Source organism: Erpetoichthys calabaricus, chromosome 12 (assembly GCF_900747795.2).
Source record: "Erpetoichthys calabaricus chromosome 12, fErpCal1.3, whole genome shotgun sequence".
Classification (NCBI taxonomy): Eukaryota; Metazoa; Chordata; class Cladistia; order Polypteriformes; family Polypteridae; genus Erpetoichthys; species Erpetoichthys calabaricus.
The window spans coordinates 514,026-540,978 of NC_041405.2; the positions used below are offsets into that span (position 1 = coordinate 514,026).

The window sequence follows — 26,953 nt, forward strand, 5'->3', positions numbered from 1 at the left end:
AGGAGGGCGACTGTGAAGACTACGGAGAGCAAGTGACGAAGATGAAGACGATGGGCTGAAGAACTGGAAAGTGTGAAAGGAGTCAGTGCAGTGGATTTGGGCTTTTATTATAAAATGAGTTGTTCAGGAAACACACAGAGTGGACGTGTTTTATTCACAGAGGACCCCTTGAAATAAACGAGTAAGTAGTGTGGCAGAACGTTAGGGACCTCCACGTCTTAACTGGCTGATATTCCACAAACGTTAAATAAACAGACGATGATAAATGAGAAGACTTGCTGTATCCGCTGAGATGTTTGGTTGTTGAGGCTCAGGCTGTGATTTCTGTTATCCTCTTCACTCACACCAAGCACTGAGTCGATGACTGAAGACACCAAACTGAAATCCAAGTCATGTGTCATTAGCGCCATCAGTGAGGGCACAGAGAGAGAAACGCGGGTCAGAAAGAGGCCGAGATCAAGACCACCGAGTCGCCTAAAGACAAGAAACCAGGAGACGAAAGGACAAAGTCAAACAGCAGGAGATCAGAAATAAAATAAATCACAAGAACGAAGGCAGAGGAGAGTTGTGGGGTCCTAAAGTCACATATCATGGCATCTCTTTAAATGGCCTTTCAGCTCAATGCCAGTTCAGACGTCATCAGCGCTGCGTCTCCTGCTGAATGCTGGGATGTCCCTGTGGCTACGAGAGATGTGGATAACACAAAGTAACGGCTCTCATCGGGGTCTAAAATGGGGTCAAGGTAAAGAAAAACAAAATATTTATAAATAATAAATAAATAATCAGCTTTAAAATGAGGCGTTAATATAGAAAGTGATGGAACATTCAGAATCCTGAATCTAGAAGACCCCCAAACCAAGTAAAGGTCGTGGTTAGGGTTAGGGTTATGACAAAGGCCATGAAGAATAAACCAAAGTATCAGCCATGACGCGCTAATCCCCTTCACAGTACGTTTGATTTCACAAAAGTCGTTTACTGCACTGAGGAGTCGCCTCACTTGGGCTCTCATTACACTCCAGCTGCACTTTATCATCTCATCCTTAGAAGTTTCATCCTGGTACCCCCAAGTCCTCCGTTACCCTAACACATGAGCCGAGATGGCCTGACGTGTGTGTGTGTGTGTGTGCTCTGCACTGTACTGGACATCTCCCTGGTGTTTGTCCCGCTCTCTCATGTTTAAGTTCAGAGGTTCTTTTGGCTTTGGACTTTCTCCGCTTCTCTTCTTTTAAATTAAAACTTTAGTCTTCCTGTCTGATCCTCCATTCATCTTCTGTGTTCTCATACAAAGACTCTCTGAGGAGATGATGAAGGATGACATTGGTGACAGCAGAGATCAATCATACCAGGCTGTTGGATGATCATCAGCTGTGTTGGCCATGGGAACCTGCAGAAGGTTTAAACAAAATCAGATTGATGGTTTCATTGGAGTTGTTCAGAGTCAGACTTGAAGGGCCTACGACTTTCTGACAAAAGAGAGAATCAGCAGAGTGAGGACATCTTAGACCCCTCACCATGTCTGAGGTTCATTCAGCTGAAGGGTCTCTTTACTGATGAGAAGTCTTTTGGTTCCTCAGTTTCTGTATTGACCTCCTTAGCGTTAGACCCGAGTGTCACGTGGACAACTGTAGAGTCACATCTCACGTCAGCGTTAGACCTGAGGATTACTCGGGCTGTAAAAGTGCTAACAGTGTCAGTCATGAGTGTCACTTGGTCAGTGGTGTAGCTGCGTCTTAAGTAAGTGTTAGGCCCAAGAGTGACCTTGGCAGTGGTGTAGGCACATCTTCATTATAACATAATGGCGTCTGGTGAGAAACGTTGTTCAACAGCCCAGGTGCTGCACGCTCTTGCAGGTGATAGGAGGCCATTATGTGCAGGACCCTCTCATCAGCAGTGATGACAAATTGAATGTGTCTTTGGGTAGTGACATTGAAACAGACAATGAAACTGAAATCGATTGTGATGAATCTGAAAGTGACTGACCAGTCCTCTCTGTTTTCAGGTATTGATGGGCGCCCCCTGCTGTCCGACATTGAAATGCTCAGGTTTACTAAGCTGGGTGAGCTCTGCACCCTGAGCTGCACCATCTCCAGGTTTTTCCCCAAAGCTCTCACAGTGACGTGGCTGAGGGTCCGAGCGGTGGGTGGACATCAGCCTGTAACTGCAGGGTCACTTGAGTGGAAAGCCACAGTGACCAGCAGCCACCCAGAGAGGAGGAATAACACGTATAAGGTGACCTCTGTGGTGCAGTTCACTCCTGACAGTCTTAGTGAAGTGGAGGAGATGACGTACATCTGTAGGGTGGGACACGGGACCCTCATGGAGAACACCAAAGAGAAGAAGTCTGGCAAATTGGAGTTAGCAGGTGAGACTGGTTTACTCAGTGGCTGGTCCCAGTTAGACTGGTGACTGTGTCAGAACGTCTTATTTTAAGTTTTTTTTTCTTGTCTTGAATTGTTTTTACATTTATCATTTTATTCCTTTAAATATCAGAAATGCCAAAGTGTCTTCTGCTGCCCTAACTGAGACTGTGATGTCAAATTCAATCCTTTATTTTGTAGTCTGAAGCAAAGCCTCAGTGTTGGCTGCCATCTCTGCCACTTCTCACAATCTCGTCTTCTGCTCTTCCAGCTGATAGCAGGCGTCCCAAACTCTCTGATGTGCAGATTCACTTCACTGAGTTTCGTCAGCTCTGCACCCTGAACTGCGCCATCTCGGACTTTTACCCCAAAGACATCAATGTGACCTGGATGAGGAGACGCAAGGGAACACAGAAGACTGTGAAGGCAGAGACACAGGAGTGGGAGTCCGCAGTGAGTCATTGTGGGCCTGTATTGAGTGGTAGCAAATACTCATTGGTGTCTCAGGCCACATTCACCCCTAAGACCCTGAGTGACCTGGAGGACATGGAGTTCATCTGCAGAGTGGACCACGAGGCTCTGATGGGGAAACTGATTGAGAAGATCTGCTCAGAGATTCCTGGTATGATCAGTCATGTGACTCCTCACCTCCAGCCAGTGACCTCACTTAGTCACATGACCTGCCCTTTCACCTTCTGTGTTTGTCTTCTCAGGTCTGCACAATCGACCCGTCATGTCAGACATTCAGGTGACTGAGTTTAAAGGACTCGACCAGCACTGCACCCTGAGCTGCTCCATCCAGGACTTCTACCCTAAAGACATCACAGTGACCTGGCAGTGCCACACAGCAGGAAAGAGGGGACCAGACATCAGGACTTTACAGTGTGACCCTCAGAGAGGAGAACGGAGCTACTGGCTGCAGTCTAAGGCCATCTTCACCCCCAGATCTCTGAGTGACCTGGAGGATGTGAAGTACATCTGTATGGTGAAACACGAGACTCTGAGAAGGGGCACCATGGAGAGGAGCAGTGAGAAGCTGAACATACCTGGTGAGTCTGTCTGTCTGTCTGTCTGTCTGTCTGTCAGCACTACGTGTCGTGTGGAGCCGCAGTTTAAGGTCCAGTCCTACCAGTAAGGGGTTTGCACTCAAGTCACTCTTCACACTTGACTTTGTTGGATTTCAGACCACCAGTTAGTAGCTTTACTTTCTCTAATCTGCACCATTCATCTTATGGTTATGAGCTCAGGTTTGTTTCCAGGTTTATAAAGTCAGGGGTAGAACTTGATAAACTGAGGCCACGTCCAGCCATGGAGCAGCTCCTTCTTTACCAGTAATATCTGAGCCTGATGCTGACCTTTACCAACTTGTGAAGGCATTTTAAAAAAAGTCAAAGTGGGCAAAAGAGAAACCAGTGAGGGCAGACCAGGACCATGATGACCCACTGCTGGTGTTGTGTGTGAATCTCCCAGTGGTCAGGTGTTAGAGGCGTGTGGCCATCCATTGTGTGCTAAAGGTGTGTGTTCAGCGTGTGCCCCCCAGCTCTCGGTCTGCTCTATTCTTATTTTTTCCTCTTTTATTTGCTCTTTACACTCATCAGATATTTTTCTCGTCTATCAGCTGAGCAGATGCACTTAATTGTGTCAGAGTTCATCTCTTTTAAAGTACAGTGATCCCTCGCTATATCGCACTTCGCCTTTCGCGGCTTCACTCCATCGCGGATTTTATATGTAAGCATATTTAAATATATATCGCGGATTTTTTGCTGGTTCGCGGATTTCTGCGGACAATAGGTCTTTTAATTTCTGGTACATGCTTCCTCAGTTGGTTTGCCCAGTTGATTTCATACAAGGGACGCTATTGGCAGATGGCTGAGAAGCTCGCTTACTTTTTTCTCTCTCTTACGCTGACTTTCTCTGATCCTGACGTAGGGGGTGTGAGCAGGGGGGCTGTTCGCACACCTAGACGATACGGACGCTCGTCTGAAAATGCTGAAAGATTATCTTCACGTTGCTACCTTCTGTGCAGCTGCTTCCTGAAGCGACATGCTGCACGGTGCTTCGCATACTTAAAAGCTCAAAGGGCACGTATTGATTTTTGCTTGTTTGTTTTTATCTCTCTCTTTCTCTGCTCCTGACGAAGGGGGTGTGAGCTGCCGCCTTCAACAGCTTTGTGCCGCGGTACTTCGCATACTTAAAAGCCAAACAGACATATTGATTTGTTTGCTTTCCTCTCTGTTTCCTTTGAAGAGGAAGATATGTTTGCACTCTTTTAATTGTGAGACAGAACTGTCATCTCTGTCTTGTCATGGAGCACAGTTTAAACTTTTGAAAAAGAGACAAATGTTTGTTTGCAGTGTTTGAATAACGTTCCTGTCTCTCTACAACCTCCTGTGTTTCTGCGCAAATCTGTGACCCAAGCATGACAATATAAAAATAACCATATAAACATATGGTTTCTACTTCGCGGATTTTCTTATTTCGCGGGTGGCTCTGGAACGCAACCCCCGCGATGGAGGAGGGATTACTGTATTCATCGCTGCCTCTTACAGCTGATGTGCTGCTCCACTGCAGGAGTAAATGAAGAGTGAAATGTTTAGTGATTAGACTTGGAGCCACTAGGGGGCGCTACAGTAGGAGGCCAGGCCAGGAGTGACCTTCACTGTGATTGGACAGCAGAGTCAGTGAAGTGTGGTCATAATGTCAACAGGCCGGGCACTGCCACTCACTTTATAAATGAAGCTCAAGCTGATTGACTAGGCTGAAGACTGGCAGAGTGTGTCCACCATGTTGTTATTTTATGTAGCGCCGTTCCTGAGTGAGCTCTCTGCGCTGGGTCCTTACACGTGTCGGTCATTTGTCTCCTATAGTGTGACCAATGACAGGTGAGGTGACTAACTCGGGCTCGCCCAGGGTGACAGCAGTTTTACTGTTAGTGTCATTCCCTTCAGTTGACGTCTTTTCTGTTATTTCTGTATTCAGAGACAAGTCGTTACAAACCATCCTGAAGAAAACATGAAGTTTGCCTTCTCAGTTACATCCAATAGCAGACAGAAATGAAATAAAACAATCAAATACAGACAGACAGACTATTGAAAACTTACAGAGAAATTCTAAAATATTTACATGATTTGAAACAAAAGATCTGATAGCTACTTCTAGCAGTTTGATAGGACATCTCTACCTCAAATCATCACATGATACGTATGAGGCCTCTGCACTCGTGGACTCTTTTATTGTCTCTGATTTCCATTATTAAGAGACGTGTGCCGCTGTTAAGAAATGACTTTCTGGAGCGGTCAGTGTGGGTCTTTAAAGCGACTCTCCTCTCTGATTTACTGAAGTTCTGCGTGTAATGGCTGCCTGTTATCAGTTCAGAAGACTTCTGGCCTTTTCATTATCGCCCTCTGACAGACCCTAAATCAACAAAGCAGCGTCAGTAACTTCAGTTGCACCCTTGGTCTTCTGCTGAAACTTTTTTTAAGTTTGTTTTGTTAGAAAATGAAGCTGAAAGTTAAGACCATCTGGATCTGTTGTGAACTTGAGAGCTCTGAAGCACACAAAGTCCCAAAATGAGTCAAAAATACCCACTAAGGGAGAAAAACATCAAACCCTGGCTAGTCAAGAAAGGGCAAGATAAGGATCTTTATAAATAAAAAGAGTTAGTTTACAAAAATGATCTAAGAGAGCGGCACGGTGGCGCAGTGAGTAGCGCTGCTGCCTCACAGTTAGGAGACCCATCTGGGTTTGCTTCCCGGGTTCTCCCTGCATGGAGTTTGCATGTTCTCGCCATGTCTGCGTGGGTTTCCTCCCACAGTCCAAAGACATGCAGTTTAGGTGCACTGGCGATCCTAAATTGTCCCTAGTGTGTGCTTGGTGTGTGTGTGCGTGTGTGTGTGTGTATGTGTGGGTGTGTGTGTGTGTGTGCATGTGCACTTTGAGGTGGGCTGGTGCCATGCCCGGGGTTTGTTTCCTGCCTTGCACCCTGTGTTGGCTGGGATTAGCTCCAGCAGACCCCCGTGACCCTGTAGTTAGGATATAGCAGGTTGGATAATGGATGGATGGATAGATGATCTAAGAACAGAAAAAGCTGAGAGGATCACGAGAGGCAAAAAAGTTACCTGAACAACAAAGGCAATCCAAGGCAAACAAATCCCAAAACCTCAATCCAGTAGACAAAGTCAGAAAACAGAGCAATGGGTTCAAAATCTGGTAAAATAAATTAGGAAAGCAAAAGACATGAGAACTCACCAACTCCACGAGCGCATTCCATGAACCGCAATGGACTGCTTGTTTGTTCAGCCTTTATAGGGCTAAGGGCAGCCCCTTGATGGTGACAGGCCTCTTGAGGACAAGACACACAGAACAGAGCAGGAGGTAGAGAGACACAAAGGAACTGAGTGACCAGCAATATTAACATAAAAGAATTAGAGAAATGAACATCAATGCATAAAAATGTCATTTTAACCAAACCAGGGTATTACAGGATCAACCTGCGATTAAAGGGAATCCATGAGCTCCTTGTCCACTGAGTTTATGGAGGAGACTGCATTTCAAGAAGATGTTTTTATGTTTATACTGCAGTTAACATTTTTATCTCCGGTGGTCCCTAAGTATTTATACTCAGTCGCTCTTTCTACCTCCTCCTCAAGAACAACGATATCTCTATATATATGGTGACAAGTGAGGTGAGAGTGAAGCCACGTGGCCACACTTGTTCAGAGAAAAAAAGAGAAAGACTCCAGAATTATGAAGTGTGTGCGGGTCGAGCTCTGACTTTTTAAGTCTGATAACAGACACCATTAGTGCATCAGGAACTTCGCCATTCAGTAACGCACAGTTGATATCGAGGTGGAGAGCAGGTGATGACAGAACATCAGTGGAGCTTCTCATTAGACTTGTTGGACTGGTCTGTGGCACAGGAGGGAGGTTTTAGTTTATAAATTAAAGTTATGACTTCCTGTTCTGTTATCAAAATAACTAAAGTGAGGTGACGACAATAAACAACAATAGAAAACTGGAATCGGGGATCTTCTGTTGTCAGTTTTGTCATTGAAGAAGTTCTGGAAGTCTGCATTGCTGATGTCTGGAGGGATTTCTTACTGGACTTTAGAATTCTCTTTTGTTAGATTAGCGACTCTTCTATTGCTGTTCTCATCTGTTAATCTGGAATAGCAGAGCTTTTTCATACCCCTTAATAGTGCCTGCCCTCCCTCTTTTATTGCTGTATTATCGTAGTATTTCCCTCTACTTACCCTTTACCTGTTTTCTCAAGGGTAAATGTTCTCGTCAAGTTCGTTATCGGGTTGGTCTACTGTTGCACTTTAAAATAAACACACACACACAGACCCTAACCACAACAGTGCCCCATGAATGACACACACACACTGATTAACCCTTAGCACTTTAAACCACACATCAGCCTGTCACTCAGCACTTCAAGAGACTTACTTATTATCGGCACGAACAACATACGATGTTTTAGTGATATCTCAGACCTAAATATTACTTTTGGCATACAAGAATACATTTAAACATACAAAGACTCAGCACTCTTGACTATCGACCATTTATCAGCCAAGAATACCTTCTTTTTATCGTACTGTCCCTACTGTAGAGTGGCGCCATCACTCTCAGCCTTACAAACATCGCAGCACAGATAAAATGGCAAAAAATCTGGCTACACCAGGTGCTCAAAGAAATCTAACTTATTAATTCAATCACTCTAGACATTAAGACAAAGCATAGAAAGTTAAAAGCAGCATGGTATTTATTACAAGAATAATAATAATACCACTGGAACAAAGAAAAATAGAAAATAGGTACTGATAGGAAAGTCTGAATATATATAGTCTTTAGGAAAAGCTTACGAAAAAGTTACAGATGACAAGGATGAATGTCCCAGGGAGGCGTTTGATTTAGCAATCGATGTTCATGATGCCTTTCTGACGACCAGTGCCGTCTTCGTCCGTTCCTCTTCTTCTCCTTCTGTACTTTCGTCTTCTCCTCCTTCTCCTCTTCCAAACCAAGGCATATTTATTATGAAATGCCATGCCTTGGTTTCACAACACATGCACCTGATTGGCTGGCTGTCAATGTGATTGATGAATTTTGCTCAAACTCTTTCCCAGATAATAAAATTCTTTGATATTGCCTCAGTCTCCCTTTCCCAGGCCATAAACTCAATTGTTAAAGTAATCAATAGCCTGAGGTGTCAGTTCAGCATCCTTTCCCAGTCTGTAAAATAATTGAGCCATCAGAATGTCTTCCTTTCAATGTTGGAAACAGCTGTTTGAAAGTGAGGTGTAAGAAAACCTGCTTTGATTTGTTTTTAATGTAGCTCATCTGTTGTTTTATCTTGACCAAAATATAATGGAAAATTAAACCAAAATGTGCAGATTTTATACACCATAACACCTTTCATTTTCATTTGTCCAATTGAAGAGCTTAAGTGCTCTCATTAAACCAGGAGGACTTTATTTGTGCCTTAATCAGCTCTCTTTTTGGGGGGCTACTGAACCCAAGGCCTCTTTCGGAGTCTCATTATAATTAGATGTCTGTGTGATGCCCAGGTTGCCCGCTGCTGGCATCACCTAATTGAACCCGCATCATTGATGGATTTAGACCGATGTGGAGCAGGTGAATGAGGACACACAGCAACAAGATGTTGGTGCAAACAGGGCAGTGTGAACTTTAAGTCAAACAATCCATGGCTGAACAATAAAGTATAGCTCAGTTCATCTTCGTTAAATTAATAAATAAATAATCCCATAAAAATGAGGGCTCATTTCGACCAGGAATGCAATGGCGGCTGACAGTGACTGAGAAAGGGCAGCTGTCCTGCACTGTAAAAAGAGACAAGATGGCTGACCTTCTTCACTCACTGCCAGCCCCGTGTCATTCCTGGCCAATCTGACCAAAAAAGTGGTCAGCAGTAAAGAGAAGCTTCACATTATTACTTACTGAGCTGAGATTTCACTTAGGACTCTCTTCTTGATATTTTGTCTATAAGTTGATAAATATTTTGAATGTCTTTATTTATAACTTAGACATTAGTGTTATATCACTGATAAGAACAGCAATGGTTTGATGGTTAAGATTTTAGGACAGTCTTTGCAATTTTATGATAGGGTGGGGGAACTGCCTCAGACCAGTTTGGCCAGTGATTCTCTGCAGGACCCTCTCAGCCAACTACCCAGCTGGCCAGCATCACCTTAACAAATGGTATTGGGGGGACAGGTGTGACACCCACTGTGTCACAGCGGAATTCTATTGGTCTAAAGCTGCCTGAAGCCATTAAATACCCGATTGGCTGTTGGGTTTGGACAGAGAGTCTAGACTTGTGTTTGCTTTACTCCTCCATCTCTCTTACAATATCACCATGAAGAAGCCTCTCTCTGTCACACCACTGCCATAAAGAGCACAGCCATATTGAGACTGGCATGCGGCCTGCTCTGAAGAAAGCTGACTAAAAATGAACTACAGACATTTTAAGTAACTAACAAGTGTGTGTGTGTGGCACCTGAAATTACACATCAGCATTGATCAGGTGGTATGGTGGCCAGAGTTCACTTGTACTTTGCCTATTGTTATTAATTTATGAATATTCTCAATAATTCATTATTTAAAGTGTAACTTAACTCCTGCTTGTCTGTTGCTCTTTGTAATTGCCTGAAGTTATAAATGTAGATGGGAAGGTGAGGAGATGTTCTATGGTACAACACCTGATAAAGAGTGGGGTGAGCCTGTGAGATTGGAGGCCTTCTGACAAAGGCTTGTGGAAGAAAAACCCCCAAGAAAGACAGGACAAGTTCAATCAATTAGGTTTTTATTCAGTCACAGATGAGTACGTCGATGCTACGTTGCAAGGCAGAAGAGCAAAATTACATTTTTTTATTGATTTTTTATATTTTCTTCTTCCTCCCCCTTCCCCTTATTTCTTAAAAATAAACATAATATTGTTTACTTAAGCATTTTATTTTAGTACTGTAATGGGCCATCTGTTCTTATTTTTTCACTTGTCAGATAGACACTAAAGAAGGAAAGGTCATCTCTCTTGTATCAAATAGACGAGGCGTTCCTAAGAAATTGGAAATTGTCTTTGGTCAGCTTACTGCCCCGTCTTATGACAGACGCCTGTATGAATGACCTGCCGTTATAATAAAATGGCTTTGTCAGCTATTAACCCTTAGTAGCTTGCAATCAGTTAATTTTTCTTTCACAGGCTACACATTAATAATACTAAAGGGAGAGGTCGAGTAATATATTATTCTACCGAGACAAAACATATGCCCTGAAAAAACAAGACAAGAAGAGCAGTCCATGTTGTCATCTTAGAGAGTTCTTCACAGTCTGCTGTGATATGGAGACTCAAACCTGGTGACTAAGTGGTGTAAGACCACCAAACGGCTTCACTCAGGGTCTTACTGACCAGGCCAGGCCTCCTTTGTCTGCCTGGAAAAGCCTCACTCTAATGGGCCTTCATCCCAACTACAACTGGCCTGCCTCAGGCCGAGCAGGCCAAAGGGGACCAAAGCCTTCAAGAGAAACTTAAGGGTCCTAAAAATAAATCATAAACCCCACAAGTAGGAAGGTCACCTTTAACCTTGGCATAAGAACAAAGAAAGACATCAAAATGATTTTATAAAAAAAAAAGATTTATTAACAAAAAATTGAAATCTGAAAAGCGAGTCTTCACAGAGCCAAAGACCCAACAAGTCCCCCAAATAAGTCCAGTAAGTCCAAGAGATCAGCGAGAAACAGACAACACAAGAGGGACAATCAGCAGGACATCCAACAGAACAGAAGGCTTGGCTGCTCAGTCCTGCTTGTGGATCGACTATGAAGACAGAAGGGGGACCCAGCAGCTGTGACATCAGGGTGGTCTCACATCTTGGGGGTCCTTCCACAGAGCACAAGGAGCACAAGCAAACTTAGCAAACAGACAGAGCAAAATGAATCAATAATAAAACAAAATCAATATTAATAACATAAAAATAAGTATTGAAAATGAACAAAACCAACAGAAAACACTAAAAGACACGTGAAAACACAACAGGAACAAACAGCTGAATTTGGGGGGTCACCGGTGTGTAATAATGACACACAGAAGTCCTGCAGAAATGACTGCTGTGCCACACGTTATGTTCCCTTGTCCCTGCAGTGGTGTCTTTGTCACTGTGGTCACCTGCTCTCGTGTTTTGTTTTTTAGGTCTGTTGCGTCCCCCCACTTTGTCAGACATGCAGATGTCCAGGTGGGACAGTCTCGGCAAATTCTGCACGCTGATCTGCTCCATCCAGGACTTCTACCCCAAAGACATTGAGGTGACCTGGCTGAGGAGGGACATGATGAAGGGCAGTGAGGTCACTGCAGGGACTAAAGAGTGGCAGGCTGAAGTTAGGATATCAGAACAAGAACAGGAAGACCTGAGCTACAGAGTGGACAGTGATGTCGCTTTCATCCCCAAGATGCTGGGTGACGTGGATGATGTGGAGTACGTCTGCAAGGTGACACACAAGAGCCAGCAGGTGGCAATCATGGAGAAGACTTCTGGGAAGCTGCTGTCCACAGGTTGGCACTTCGGTAGTTTCTCTCATTGCAGGTCCACACTTTACACTGAAATGTGAGGAAAAGATTGATGTGAATGGCCAGGAAAGTAAAAATTTAAAGTGTGTAAGCCATCAGACAGCCACCATGACACTCGAGGGGACAATAAAGGGGACAAGGGTCTTTATAGTTTTAAGATATTACTTTATTTTTAGTTTCTATTAAGTTTTATATTTTTAACATTTTCTAATTATAGCATTTATTTAATTTTTCTTTGTATTTTCTTGTTTAGTTTTAGTTTTTCAGCAGTTAGTTTTTGTCACATTGTCATTTTTTGTCACAAGTCTGAATACGCAGAGTTGTCTTTAGAGTTGATAAAGTGAACATCAATCAGCCTGTGGACCTGTCACCCTGACGACTGGACACCCAAGGTGACACTTTGTGACAGACCTCCATAGTGTCCTGATGATGTGACACCACAGGCTCATATTTCTGTACACATTCGCTCTTATTTTCTATTTATTTTATTATATTTCCTAATGCTCACTATACGTCGTCTCCTCCTCATTCCCAAACTTTCAAAGTGTATTTATTTTTATTCCTCAGTGATTTCTTACTTTGGTTATTTTTGAAATTCTGTTCAAGTCGCTGCTTATTAACATTCAGCCCTGTGTAGAGTGCGTTGGTCCCAGCGTCTTTATGTCACCTACTGTTCACAGTGACACCTCAGGTCATTCACTCCTTGCTGAGTCTTTTTCTACTTTGCTATGTGTGTGTGTGATTGAGCCCCCCAAAGGCCTGGCATGCAGACCACCTGAAGACGCCACTTACACCACAACACACGTAGGAATAAACGTATTGTGACAGTGACAACACTTAATGACATGACAGTGTCATCCAATTGTAAGGCAGGTCACCTCTGCCAGTCACACACTCAGCCCACATACACATGAGGAGAACACACAGACTCCATGACCAGACTGGCAGTCACCCAGTGAGCTGATGGCACTGAGTGACAAGAACACAAGCTGTGCCCACCACACTGCCCACGTTAAAACATCAGCACTAAGTGACTCGACTAACAGTAAATGAGTAATGTCAGCTCAGTTGATGACACTGATGTCACACGTCTACATGTCTGTGTTGATAGCCACAGCAAGCAGGTGACAACGTGGTGATGATTTACTTGATGCCCAATGACAATGTGACAGGAGATGAGTGACACAATGACACCTGGGACACCAGTACTGAAGTGGGGGCTCAGTTTAAATGCTGACGATGGCGGAGCAGACAGCGAGAGTCACACAGACGCACAACTCGACATTCACGTCTGAGCCAACGTGACAACAGCGAGGTCACAGAGACTCGGCGTCACGTTAAGAACAAAGACAAGTGGGGTGAACATCAGAATTACAGACACGAGTTTAATGTTTGTGTTTATTTCCTCTTGTCATTTAATTGTAGTCTTAGGACATTTTCTTCTATTTTTATTTAATTTTCATTAACATCATATTTATTTATTTATTATTAATGACATTTCATTTTAGTTTTTATTAACAAGTAGAACGCTGTGACCAGAGAGACCCAACACCTGCCCTCCTCAAGTGTCCCACCAGTCCTGAGGCAGACGTGTGAATCTGTCATGTGTGTCCCTGTCACGGAGGTCCACTGCTCCACATGACCCCCCCCTCCCCCCCTTCTGTTTTCCAGCTCTGCGGCGCCCCCCGACTGTGTCAGACATACAGGTGACTGACTTCAAAGGCCTTGGTGACCCCTTCACCCTGAGCTGCTCCATCCAGAACTTCTATCCCATGGACATCAAGGTGACTTGGCTACGGGTCAGTGGGGAAGGACAGAAAGAAATCCGAGCTCACCCAGTGACCCCAGTGACAGGGGACAGGGGCTACGGAGTGGAGGCTGTGGCTGAATTCACCCCACGGACTCTGAGTGACCTGCTGGACTCGGACTGTGTGTGTGTTGTGCATCACGAGGCCTCAGATAAACCTGTGGAGAGACGTCTTGGCAAAGAGTTTTTAAAAGGTAAGAGCAGAGGTCAGCCTGTGGGGGTCGCTGTGCATTCTCTGAGGACCCTGACTGTCTCTGCTTTGTCTTTCAGGTTTTGCTCGTGAGCCCACCGTCTCAGATGTGCAGGTCCACTTCACTGACTTTGGTCAGCGCTGTACCCTCACCTGCGTCATCTCAGACTTTTACCCCAAAGAGATCAAAGTCACCTGGATGAGGAGACAGAAGGGAACCAAATGGACATATCAGACACGTACAGGGGACTGGAAACCCACCATGACTCAGTATGGGCCGTCAGTAACAGATAACTGGTACTCAATGCTGTGTCAGGCTGAATTCACCCCTCAGACCCTCAGTGACGTGGAGGACATGGAGTTCATCTGCAGAGTGGAGCACATGATGAAGGCGCCTGTTGAGAGGAGCTGCTCTGTCATTTCAGGTGAGAGACGTGATGAGCCTCCTCATCCTCAGGCCCACTGACTGCTGAGCTTAAGGTCCACCTTCACTGTTTGCCTCACAGGTCTGCACCGACGCCCCCCGACTGTGTCAGATATACAGGTGAGTGAGTATAAAGGACTCCATCAGTCCCGCACGCTGAGCTGCTCCATCCTGGACTTCTACCCCAGAGACATTAGAGTGACCTGGCAATGGGCTGGTGATAGAGGACCAGACATCAGATCTCAGTCACGTGAACCCCAACAAGCAGAGCAAAGCTACCAGCTGGAGGCCAAGGCCATTTTCACTCCAAAGACTCCAAATGACTGGGAGGACATGGAGGTTATCTGTGTGGTGGAGCACGAGACTCTGAACGGACAGCACATTGAGAAGAGACTGGTAGTGCCAGGTGAGTGCATCTGCTGAACTCTTCATCTCATTCCTGATTTCTGAAGTCTCATGTTGAGCTTCTTCTGTTGGAGCTCCTCATTTAAACTTCACTTGACTTTACCCCCACCTGTCATGTCCCCTGTCATGTCCTCTCTTCTTCATGGCTTCTGACCTTCTTCTGGCTCTAGTTGTGTTTTAAAACTCCCCTCACTTGTTACCTGTGGTGACCATCACTAGTGACCCAAGTGCCCTCATGCCCGTCTTGCCCATCATGCTGTGTTCTTCTCTCCGGGTGTTGCTGAGCTTCTGATTATCATGATGGACTTCATTAGAAAATTTGTATGGGAATCACAGAGCTGATGTCAGGGTAACACGAAACTCAAAAGGTGTCGGATTAGTTAAAAAAAATTTAAAAAAATGGAGCCAAGAACACCTGAGACCTCAAAGAGCTCACCTGGCCGGTGTCACATGACCGCCATGCTTCATGATGGCACTTTATTGAAGTTTGTTTGCCCGGCTATTTCTTATTTGTTACTTTCAGGACGTCATCTGAGCAGACAAACAGCTGATTTGATGTGGAGGTCTCTCAGTGGTGAACGTCACGTTTGTGTCACTCAGTCACTCATTTTGTACTCTACTGTGCCTGGCTGGCACTTGGTGGCTGATGGGAAGGAAAGCACAACTGAACTACACATTGCTGTCACATACAGGTCTGCTTTTTACTAATATCTGTATTTAAATGACCTTCTGAAAGTGACCGTGACATGTGGACTGACCCCTGGTGCCCCCCACGCCACCGCATGTCCTCTTTGGTGTTTTCTCATCCAAATGCCCAGCAGTTCTGTGAGTTTATTAAGACATTTGGGGTCTCATGTCGTCTCACTTCAGACCCTCAAGTCCAGCACATCAGTGACACACCTGCTACTGTTTGATCACAAAGGTCACCTGAGGGGCTGGGTGACTAAACTGGCAGGGACATTCGCACACAGACACACACACGTGAGCAGACACACAAGTCATCTGAGGAATGAAGAACGGCAGACAGACAGCAGACGTCACCATCTTTTGTTTTATTTGATCTCTTAGTTTTGTTGTCAATTAGAGCCACAAAATGCAGGACACGTTAAACATTAGAGGACACGTGTGACACACAGGCCAAGCGTAAGAGAAGTGCCAGGTGTGCCAGCTGAGTGAAGGGCAGCATAACACAAACTCAGAGGGGCTCACGTCAGAGCAGTTTATGAGGATTAGTTTGAGAAGAACTCACGAGTGTGAAACTGGGTGGGCAACAGTGAGTGGTCAGGACTTGAACTCAGGACCCTGGGGCTGTGAGGCAGACATGGTAGCCGCTGTGCTGTCCTGACTAACAAATGTAACTTAAATTGAGAATGGCAGAGAATGGCGAGCTGTGAAACACGACAGCCGTGAAGACAAACACACAAACACAGTAAAAGTGACGCTGATGACCTCCGACAGTCACAAAGTCCAGCTGAGGATGACATCCATCTGTAAGGAGAGGACGCCTGCAAAGTCAGCACAGACAGGCTGACGGACTGAGGGGACACTTTGAGTTTTAGTGAGAGGTGAAGTGTGGCAGACACTGAGACCACTCGGCAGGTCAGCGGTCCGCGTACCCAAAGGTGTGGGTTTGTAAATCTGAAGGAGGATGAGAATGAAGGACCTCTCCATACTGTGTCTATATAGCGCCTTTCAGTCCCACTCCCCAGCTCCACGTCAGTCACCTTTTCTTTGTTTCTTTCTGTTTGCTGAGTTATTCCTTTACAGAAAGCCCACAAATCCCAGTAGAGCCGCTCAGCATCCCCTTAGATGTTACCAATAACTAGAAATGATCAGAACTACCGTCTACTCCACAGAGATCACATGAAAACGCCATCCGCCTGCTGAGGTCACGTCTTGTGTCTTTGTCTCTCTTCTTGTTTGTGCTCCACTCTGATTGTCACAAAGTTCTGCCTGAAGTTGCTGGTGGTCCTACTTGAAATGCGGGCTTTATGGAGTTTCAGGAATTTCATTCAGGAGGGGCTTTGTAATGGGGGTGGTGGGGGGGATTGAACCCAAAAACTGTGCATCATCGTGAGATGAAATTTGACATTTTTAATAAAGACGATCCAACATGAAGTCCAAACTGTACGGCTTTTCAAAAACGTAATTGTGAAGGTTACTTGTAACGTGAGGTGGGGTGGAAGAAGCAAACTTGAACCTCTTGAACGCTTGCATGCAACGTAAAGCTGATATGTGAAGGCCTTTCAAAAGCTCCAATTAGAAATGGAGTTCTGATTGTGGGGGCAGGTGGGCACGTTCCCATGCCACCCATGGCAGTGAGTTTAGCACATTGTTTGGGTTGGCACTGAGCTGCTGGGTCACTCCTGATGCTCCCCTTTGAAGATGCTGGTGAGCTTTGAGGTGGCAGTTCTGTCCGGTGGTCTGCGTTTCTAACTTGTCTTCAACTCTCTTTCAGGTCAGACTACAGCCAGTCAGATGGACAATGGATCTGGAAATCAAACAAAAGAGGACAATAAGCCTACTGACTCAGGTACACTGGCAGCACACCACTCACTTGTGTCCAGCTAGCCCCTCCATTCCTGTGTACTGCCCTGTCCACTTTAAGCTGACCCCATGTTCTCCTCCTCATGGGCACCAACCCTGTGATCCTCTTCATCAGCTCTCCTTGTCCTTTGTAGTCCACACTAAGACTAACAGTCAGTGACAGACTGGCAGTGTGTGGACCCCATGAGCCCACCCTGCTGAGTTCACTCCATGACTTCACTCTTGGCTAATGGTGAACTCTGGACAAGTCTGGATGAGGCCTTGAGTTTGGTGGTGCCATAGTGACCTGTAGGTACTTCAGGTCGTTTTATTGTCCATGGCAGATTCTCGTCACGGCCCCTTATTGTGAAATCATTTGAATGAACAAGGCAGAGCCTGGCACACCAGGTGACCCTAAGCCATGTGTCCCCTTCCAGAGTGGCAGGCCGATGCTTGTTGAGCACACAGTGTGACACTCGGCCTCATGGTGGGCTAATGTAGACTGATGAATGCTCAGGTGGGATATCCAGGGTTATCGTTGGCTAATTTCTTGTTGTCTACTTCACTGAGTTCAGGTCCCCTCATGAGACAACACTGTGGTGACGTCTGAGCAGATACAAACATTCTGTCACATTAACTTCAGTTTTAGGCATTAGAACTTCATTTGGTTTGAAGGTGAAGTGGAGAAAAAGGACAAACATGAAATAAGCACTTGTCACGTAACGGGTCACTTTAGAGTGACTTTGAGGTCTTTAGCTGTTGATGGTGGCCTACAACTTGACCATCAGGCACAACCTTCAGAGACTCAACTTCTGAAACATTTTAGTGACGTCATGTGCAGCAGCAGGCAGGCGTCTCTGTCACATGTGATGAAGAACAGACCCCAGAAGTGTGACAACAGGACAAAAGTTTTAGACGTGACCTCTTCTAGTCACGCCTGATGTCGCCTCCTCTGATCTCCCAGCATCACAATGTTTGACAGCCGATGAGTGCCACCGTTGACATTCAGAATGAAGCACCTAAGTGGGTTTGTAGTGCGGTTGTTATAAAGCATCACTCCATAATGAAGTGTCACACAAAACAGCGGGACATGTGACATGTCCTCCTGACCTGAGGTGTGAAGCGGCCTTGACATTCGCTATCTGTGTGGCACTTGTCCCTTCATGTTTACACACCCTGGTCTGCCAGCAGATTGTTTTATATCAGTGGACCCGTGAGAGACGCTTGGCCTTTCTCAGCTTGTCCTTTTTATCCAGACGCCTCACAACAAGAAGAACACAAATGGTGGAAAAGTCCAAACTCAGCTGGTGTGAAGAAAGGACAAGCACAACTAAATGAAGGGAGAGCAGGTAGTAAGAAACACATGTACGTATGAAAGCTCTCATCTAGCAAAGAAAGACAATAAAATGTCCCTGTGTCTCTGATCACAATCCGTTACTCGATGTCATGACATTTCAGATTATTAATTCTGTGCATCACAATCACCAGGCCTGTCGTGTTCTTCTGCCATCTCATGCTGTGCGCCGCCATCTTCAGATTCACGTGCAGCACTTGGTGACTCAGGTGGTGACTCCTCGGGTCAATTGTGTCCTGCTAGTCTGAGGTTACAGCAGCTATGAGGGGACCTGAAGTCAGGAGATGTCACCAAGTCAGGAGTTTGAAAGCAAACGTCAGAAGTAAACGGTTAGGAAAACTGAGCTGAGGATGAGTGTGAGAAACCGTAGTCAGGAAACGCCGAACAATAAAAAATAAAAAAACGAAACTCGTCAGCAGAGCCAAACTGTAAACTGGAGGGCAACAAATAATCAGAAGCAGGAATTCAAAAACAGCAAAGAATGAAAACAAAGTTTATTACCGGAGAGTCCGACCTGCCTAGGAATTGCAGGGTGCTGACCTTTCTACCTTTGACCCGGTGATGTTACGTGATGCACACTTCTGGTTGGCCGTACCTGACAACAGCATAGCAACCACCAACCAATAACACTGAGAATGGCGACGCCCATTAAATCAACAGGACACCACGGCAGACGAGGAGACGTCTTATCAACGTCATTAAAAACACCAAAACGAACGAGACCACATGACTCCATGAGCTCTAAAGCCTAAAATGAAGTCTCAAGAATCTTCTGACGCCAACGAGAAATCATAAAAAAAGTCAAAGATAAAGGCCTGATCATGACAGCCTCTACTTACTGGTGGGACCGATGACAGCACAGTGACATCGGCCTCCATATTTACTGTTGTAGCACGTTCCTCTTACTCTGGATAAGGAGCCCGCCACACACAAAAAACTCCTATTCTTAGGAAAAATAATTATATTAGGTATGGAACTCGACAGAACCTTAGCACCTATTTGATGTCCCCAGGTGGAGTTGTTTTTATGAATTTATACAAAAAGGAAAATAATCACCCCCACAAGTATTTAAAAAACAAAAGAATATTTATAAGCCAAATAAATCCTAATTAATAGGCCCCCCTTTTACCCTTCTATAATATACAGAAAGAAATTAAGAAAGAAAGCAAGAAAATGAAGAAAAAGAAAAACCCAGGAAGAGAAACGGAAATATAACCTACTTATCAATACCCCCAATGAATTCACAGAACATAACCGACTAAATACACATATATACAAATATATACAAATATAAATTAGACACCCGCTCACACAATCCACCCGTGATCCCCAGTCCCTTTTATATTATCTTTGATAAAGTCTTAATCCACCCGGCCTGGGAAGTCTGTGACAAATCCAGCAATCCAGTCAGTTAAACTTCGCTGACTCGTACACTGTATTAATAGGTAAAAAGAAGCAATCTCACCGGCCTGGCGAACGATTCCTTGTTAAAAGCTGAAATCCGTCGCACCCGGGTGTCTTGGCGTTAGCGTCCTTTAATGGCCGCCGCCCGCAGCACAAATGTAAGGTGAAGCCATGCACTCCAAGATCCTTTCCGATTAGCCAGAGCTCCTTTTCGTTGAGTCCAACCGGTATTACAATGGAGCCTAACGAGCTTTTACCATTAACTTCTTTACCAAGTCACTTTCCCAGGTCCTTCCTTAAATCGACTTTCTTCACGCTCCGCTCCTCTCCTCTCCTCTCCTCTCCTCTTCCTTTTGACTCTCTCCAACTCCCTCCTCAAAACTTCAATACGTGCCTCCTAGCCTTTTAAAGAGAGTTCTTCCTCTTACGTCACACCACAGTTCATTTTGGCAAGGACCCCCAGGCATTGTTTGGACCCCTACTCCCCTTAAAGAGATATCCCACAGACATTAATTGCATTGGACATCAACTCTAAAGGGCAAGCGGCAGAAACAGTTAAAAGCACACAAAAAAAAAAAACAATATGTGACAACCGTTACACTGTTAACAGGAGTGTTGGGCAGAAACGAATCCTCCATCAGCTGAACTCTCTCGTGTGCCCACAGTAGTCGCTGATCTCAGTGCTGTTAGGCCGCCATGTCTGACCTCTGACTCCCCGTGTCACTGAAGCAAATCCCCTGCCAGTCAGTGGGGTCTCCTCCTGCGTTTCTGTTTTTCTTACCTTCAGAGCTTTGTTTGCTGTGACCTTCCGCTGCTCCCTTCTTGGCGTGTTTCCTGTTTTCTGTGACTCCACTGTAGTCCTGTTGCCCCCCACAGTCAGTTAGAGCACACGGGTGTCACCTGAAGTCCCCTCTTTACACCTCCTGTGGCCCCCTTTTTGTTATTTCTGCTTATTTGAGACTTCATTGGTCTTCACTTTGACGTGTGACTTTGTTTTCTGCTTTGATTTCTGATTCTTGGATTGGTTTTGCTCTTCATTCAGGTTGCCTTTTCTGTTCTTGTCTTTTAGATTTTGTCTTTCTTCTCATTTTCATTTTTTAATTAATTTTATTATTTTAAAATTGTTTTTTTAGTTCTTACCCTTTTTTGCTTTGTTTGATTTTAAGTATTTAATTAATTATATTAACCCCCATAACCTCTGCAGGTTACATTTGACTTGTTTTTGTGCTTGACATCAGTAAAAGTGCCCCCCAGGTTTCATCTGTTCAGGGTGAAGCTTTGTGACTTTCTTACAATTCTCCAAATTAAGAAAAATAAAAAAACAAGTTAAACATCCCATAATTGAATTGCTTGGTCTGTCAGGTCAGTTTTGACCCCCCCCCCCTTTCACTTTAATACATTTTCTACTCAATTTAAGAGCTTTGTTTGTTTACGGCACATGAGGTCACCCAGAATGTCACCTGCCATAGAAGTTGAGGTCATCGGTGCTGTGAGCTAAGATGGCAGAACACTTTGATGTCCTGGGCAGCTAAAGAAGGTTCATTTGGTTCATCTTGGCCAGGGCTTTCCGGTGGTCCCCTCTCACTTTAGAGCGTTTGTAGCCCTTTGGCCTTTCCCAGACTGTGGGCACCTCGGCCCTTTGTGAATTTGTGAGGCCCAAATCACCACCTGTGTTCTTGTGATGGCTCAGGCTTACAAAGTTCATTACAGGCCTGAAACTCACAAATGTACCCCCCCACCACCACTTTGTCTGCCTTTAATACCTTAGGACCACCACTGGTGATGTTTAAGGTGGTTTGTTGTGTTCAGAGCTCAGTGTCTGTGAATTGTTTTTTTCTTCTCTCTTTAAGGTGAGAATGGACCCAGTCAGAAGCCCAAAGGAAATAAAGGTAAATAACATCAAACAGCGTGATTCAGGTAAACCAGCAGGATGTCACTGACCTTTCTGGCCTTTCTCGGTGTGTCCAGTGGTCAGCTCACTCCTCCATTGCCGTGTACTTCTAGGTCAGCTTATCCTGACACAATGTCTGCCACAGTTTACTCACTAAGGTCCAGTTCTGTTCATCACCTCTCAGATGGGTGAGGCCTGTGTGGTGGTCTCAGGGCCATTAAGTGTTGATCTTCTGTCTCGTGTTCTACATTCAGGCTGTTCAGGACATTTGTTTTCTGTGGCAAATTCTCTTTAAATCATGAAGAGCTTATGATTTGTGCTTCAAAGAATCAAATAAAAATGTCCGCCTTCACTTGAATTCGACACTCAGAGAGCCCTTCACAGTCTGGAGACACAAAGTGATATCAAGCAGACCCTCTGCACAGTCCCCTGATAGTGAAACAGTTGAATACACTCAGTCATGAGGCTCACACGTCTTAAACGCTCATGTTTGTCAGTTCTTGTTATAAAGTAAGCTGAGGATGAGAACAGTGACATCGTGGACACTCGCCGAGCGCTGCTGGACGGAGCTGATGGTCAACAAATCACAAAGAGAACGAAACTAAACTCCGAGTCTGTAAAAGCGCATTTCTAGTAAAGTCACAATACAACGCAGGGGACCTTAATGATTACCCTCATCAGATCGTGTGTCAGGTCAGGTCAAGTCAGCGTCCCCCTAAGGCACAGAATGAGTTTGAAACTGAGTGTCGGCTTCGGGGCTGAAAAGAGCATCGCTGACTTTACAAGTCAAATTAAAGTCACTGTAAGAAAAAGGAGAATCCGTCTCTTCTAATGTCATTAATGGGGAACGAAAACAGCCTTCACTCGCTGTAGTGTTAGCCTGGCGGTCCTGACATAAAGCAGCAGTCACTCAGGGGTCCCAGGCTCAAGAGTGAATGGGAAGGGGACCGATACCTCAAGAGTGCCAGAGACGCGTCTAAAACTCTGTGCTCAGGACGCTGTTTATTCAAAGAGTGCAGGCCGGGACAAAATTCAACATGAAGTCGATGGAAGGAAAACACCATTTGTTAAAAGTGGAAGTCATTTTAAGAAGTCCAGAGAGGGTGAGGCAGGCAGCTCTGCTTTCAGACTCTCAGTTGTAGAAATGAAATTCACTTTGACTGTTTTACTGTTTGTCTCTCTTTGTGTGTAGTTTGCTGTCAAAAGGACATGCGGTTGGGTTGCACTTTTCTAAGTCATGAGGAGCACACGGCACATCTGATCAGCTTCATGAATCGATGAATTCAAGGAATCCTCCACCCAAAGTGACATTTCCTTCATATGTCACTTACCTCATGAACTGTGAAGTGGTGGCTGACAATCATATTAATGTCACGTTTTTGTGGTAAAGGACATAAGAAAGTATCTGACAGAACAGAACCAAAGTGACCAATGCAGGACAACAGCAAATGATGTCTGAGCAGTAGAACATTAGAACTCTCTGGACGAGAACAGGCCATTCAGCCCAACAAAGCTCACCAGTCCTCTCCACTTACAGTATGTCTTCCAAAAAAACATCAAGTCGAGTTTTGAAAGACCCTAACGTCTTACTGTCCACCACACTACTTGGTCGCTTACCCCAAGTGTCTGTCGTTCTTTGTGTAAAGAAAAACTTCCTAATGTTTGTCAGAAATTTCCCCTTCACAAGTGTCCTACTGTGTCCCCGTGTTCTTGATGAACTCATTTTAAAGTCACCGTCTCGATCCACTGGACTCATTCACTTCATCATTTTAAACACTTCAATCATGTCTCCTCTTCATCTCCTTAAGGCTCAGCTCTTTTAATTTTTCCTCCTAACTCATCCCCTGTAGCCCTGAATCAGCCTAGTTGCTCTTCTCTGGACTTTCTCTTGTGCTGCTATGTCATTTTTGTAGCCTGGAGACCAAAACTGCACCCAGGACTCCAGATGAGGCCTCACCAGTGTATTATAAAGATGAGCAGAACCTCCTGTGACTTGTACTCCACACATCAAGGCGCTATATAACCTGACATGCTGTTAGCCTTCTTAATATCTTCTGAACAGTGTCGGGAAGTTGATAGCTTAGAGTCCACTATGACTCTTAAATCCTTCTTATAAGGTAGACTCGCGATTTTCAGACCCCCATTGTGTATTCAGACCTCACATTTTTCCTTCCTATGTGTAATATTTTACATTTACTGACATTACATTTCATCGTCCACAAATCTGCCCAAGCCTGTCTGCTGTCCAAGTCCCTCTGTGATGATATAAAGGATTCCAAATGATCTGCTAATCCACCTATCTTGGTATCATCTGCAAACTTAACAAGCTGGTTCTTTATATTCCTATCCATGACATTAGATAACTTTATTAATCCCACGGATTCCCATTGAGAATCTGCCTGTCGATATTTTAGATTTTAGATGTTTGAAGGAGACGGTGGTCATTCTACCCCATGAATGCAGTTTGTCCGTTTGGTTTAAAGAGGCCATCAAGGTGGCACCCAATGTGCGCCCGTCATGTCAGGTCTGAGCGTCTCAGCGCTATGCCCGTCATCCTCTGTTTGGGTCTGAATGTCCAGCTCTCATTCCGGTCACCACAGTCTGAGCAGGTCACTTCACACACACACCGGTCAGATATCACCAATGGGGTCCTCACTTTCACGTGTTTATGCCACTGGGAGGTGAATGGCGGCAGTAGGCCCACAGTTCAGGCCTCAGAGGTCACTCTGAATTTCAGCCTTTGAGTTATAAACCTTGTTATTAGTTTTATTTTTTATTTAAAGGAAGACTTCATGAAAGGAAACATGTGAACACCAAACACGTCATCTGACTGACACAAAAACACGTCAGTCAGCAATGGAGAACGAAACTCGCAGCAGACCACCATAAGTGAGGACCACCGTGAGTGCTGAGGCTTAATGAAAGTCAAAGCCGAAGTCATTGGAATGTTTGGGTCAGCGGGGGGTTGAGCGTCTCAGGTACCCTGTAAAGGGGGGGGGGGGGGTTAGCAGGGGGCTTGAACCTAGTCTGAGCAGATCAGGAGAGAGCAGTGACGTCAGTTGAAGAGCCGCCATTGATGACGTGAGGTGCTGATTTCATTGAAGTCCCTCGCTGTGTAGAAAGGGCGCAGTCATCTCGTTAGAGCCGTCGGTGTCTGAGAGGTCAGGACGGAGTCAGAGTGTTGATGGACAGGCCGGCGTCAGTAACTCGGGCCAACGTCATGATGGGTGACTGCGCATATCAGACACAACACACACTTCTGAGTCACAGTCTTTATAAAACGTAAAAATAAAGAATACGTCAGTCACAAAGGAGTTAAATGACCAACACAAGATCCCATGACACGTCACATGTCACACGTCAGTCTGTCATTGGCCATAAACAACGAGACTTCAGACTGAGAGCTAAAGAGAGACGCTGAAGAGCACAGGGTGGGATGTCAGCACCACAGACACCTGGCGGAGGTGCACTATGGTGGTCTTGGCCGTCTTCTCCTGCTTTCTTTGAAGTGACTGCGATTCTGATCGGACATTTCTGATTTTATGTTTCTGATTTTGCAGGTAAAACACCCAGCCATTGGGGTCACTAACCACAAGTGTGGCATCAGCCCCATGGTGTAAATAAAGATCAAAAATCTGAAGCACCTGCCTAGTGTGTGACGAGTGACCGGTGGCACTAAGGTGACCCTCTAAGGTGACCCTCTGCTGTCCTCTGAGTGTTGCTCATGCTGCTCTCCAGTCCATCTGACAACAATGAAAGGCCCAGCAGCTTCATTACTTCTAAACTGTAAGACGTCAACTGTAAGAGACCCCTAATTGACGTCTCCTCCTCAAGCTCACCTCGTCCTGAACTCTCCTTCTAAAGCTGCGGTGATTCAGCTCAGCATCATTTACCACATCGGCCAACCCAGATGTGCCCACCCATGGTCAGCTAAGAGAAGGAAAAAAGCCAAAGCAACCAGAAAGAAGGTGGTCCTCGGGCTGCCACTCCACCTCTGCAGGGCTCACTAATCACTTTGAGGACTCCTGAGTGGGCTGTCCAAGGTGGGGGGTCCTGAACACATTTCTGTAATCCACCTGAGACCATCAAGTGGGAGAGAAGCTGCAATCAGTCAGTCAGTCATTCTGGTGGCCTCAGTGTCACTTGTCCATCTGTACAGATGAGAGCTTCAGGGTTTTGTGCTTTGGGTCTGGTTGGTGGTCTCCATTTGGTTGGTGGTCTCCATTGCTCTTCTCCTAGTCCTCACATCTCTTCCCAGGTGTTTTTTGGTGTCACTTTGCTCTGCTGGTTACGACACTTCATTCCTGTGACTGTCACACTGTGAGGACGTTTACTTCTTGTGACCCTAAAGGCTCCGATGTTTCATTGTTGGTGATTGAGTTTCTGTGGCTGTCGCTGCTCCTCTCATGTCTGCCTCTTATTTCACAGATTTTACTTTATTTGTGTTCATAGTTCACTCTGAGTGTTTGTAGGTCTCTCCACGCAGCACGTCGTCCTCGTCGTCTTCTTTTTATTTCATTTTCAGAGCTCATGTCATCAGTTTGTTCTTCTTTGGTCACCTAAAGCCTAATAAAGCGATGGCCTGCAGAGTCAGGACTCCATGTCTTCTGTCTTCTTCTCCTCCACTTCTGTTCATTCGACTCCACAGCAGACGTCAGAGTGCAGTGTTCAAGTGTGTGGCCTGAGCTCCACTTCTGTGTCCTCCATTGATAAATGACGAGGCCTCACTGGACAATTCAGAGCGGACCACTCACTGCGGGGGGACACAGATGTAGATGTTGGTCTGACAAAATGACTGACTCACGGAGCGAGACCCTCGGCCCCCTGCTGCCATGTTAAACACTAAAGTCAGGGTGTCGTCTTCAAGTGATTCACTGTCCTTCAGGGCGCACTGAGGGGTCTCACTTTGGGACTCACTGAGGGGTCCTGACGGCAGACCACCTGACGTGTAGACATCACTGACGTTGTGTCTGCCTTACATGTCATGGTGTCTTCAGGTTTAGAGCAGCAAC

General features: G+C 45.3%; 1 protein-coding gene and 1 gene segment (V, D, J or C); both read left to right on the forward strand.

Annotated features, from left to right (window-relative positions):
• Window positions 1-26,953, forward strand: part of LOC114642422 (uncharacterized) — a 217,128-nt gene that overhangs the window by 8,252 nt on the left and 181,923 nt on the right. The window contains exons 7-10 of the mRNA XM_051934827.1: window positions 2,000-2,362; window positions 2,629-2,979; window positions 3,071-3,406; window positions 13,612-13,646. Coding sequence (XP_051790787.1) covers window positions 2,000-2,362; window positions 2,629-2,979; window positions 3,071-3,406; window positions 13,612-13,646 — 1,085 coding nt within the window. The remainder of the gene's footprint in view (window positions 1-1,999; window positions 2,363-2,628; window positions 2,980-3,070; window positions 3,407-13,611; window positions 13,647-26,953) is intronic.
• LOC127529826 (immunoglobulin heavy constant epsilon-like) lies at window positions 13,676-26,545 on the forward strand. The segment is given in 6 exon segments: window positions 13,676-13,941; window positions 14,018-14,362; window positions 14,444-14,767; window positions 17,225-17,299; window positions 21,901-21,939; window positions 25,502-26,545. Coding segments are annotated over 6 exon segments (1,041 nt in total).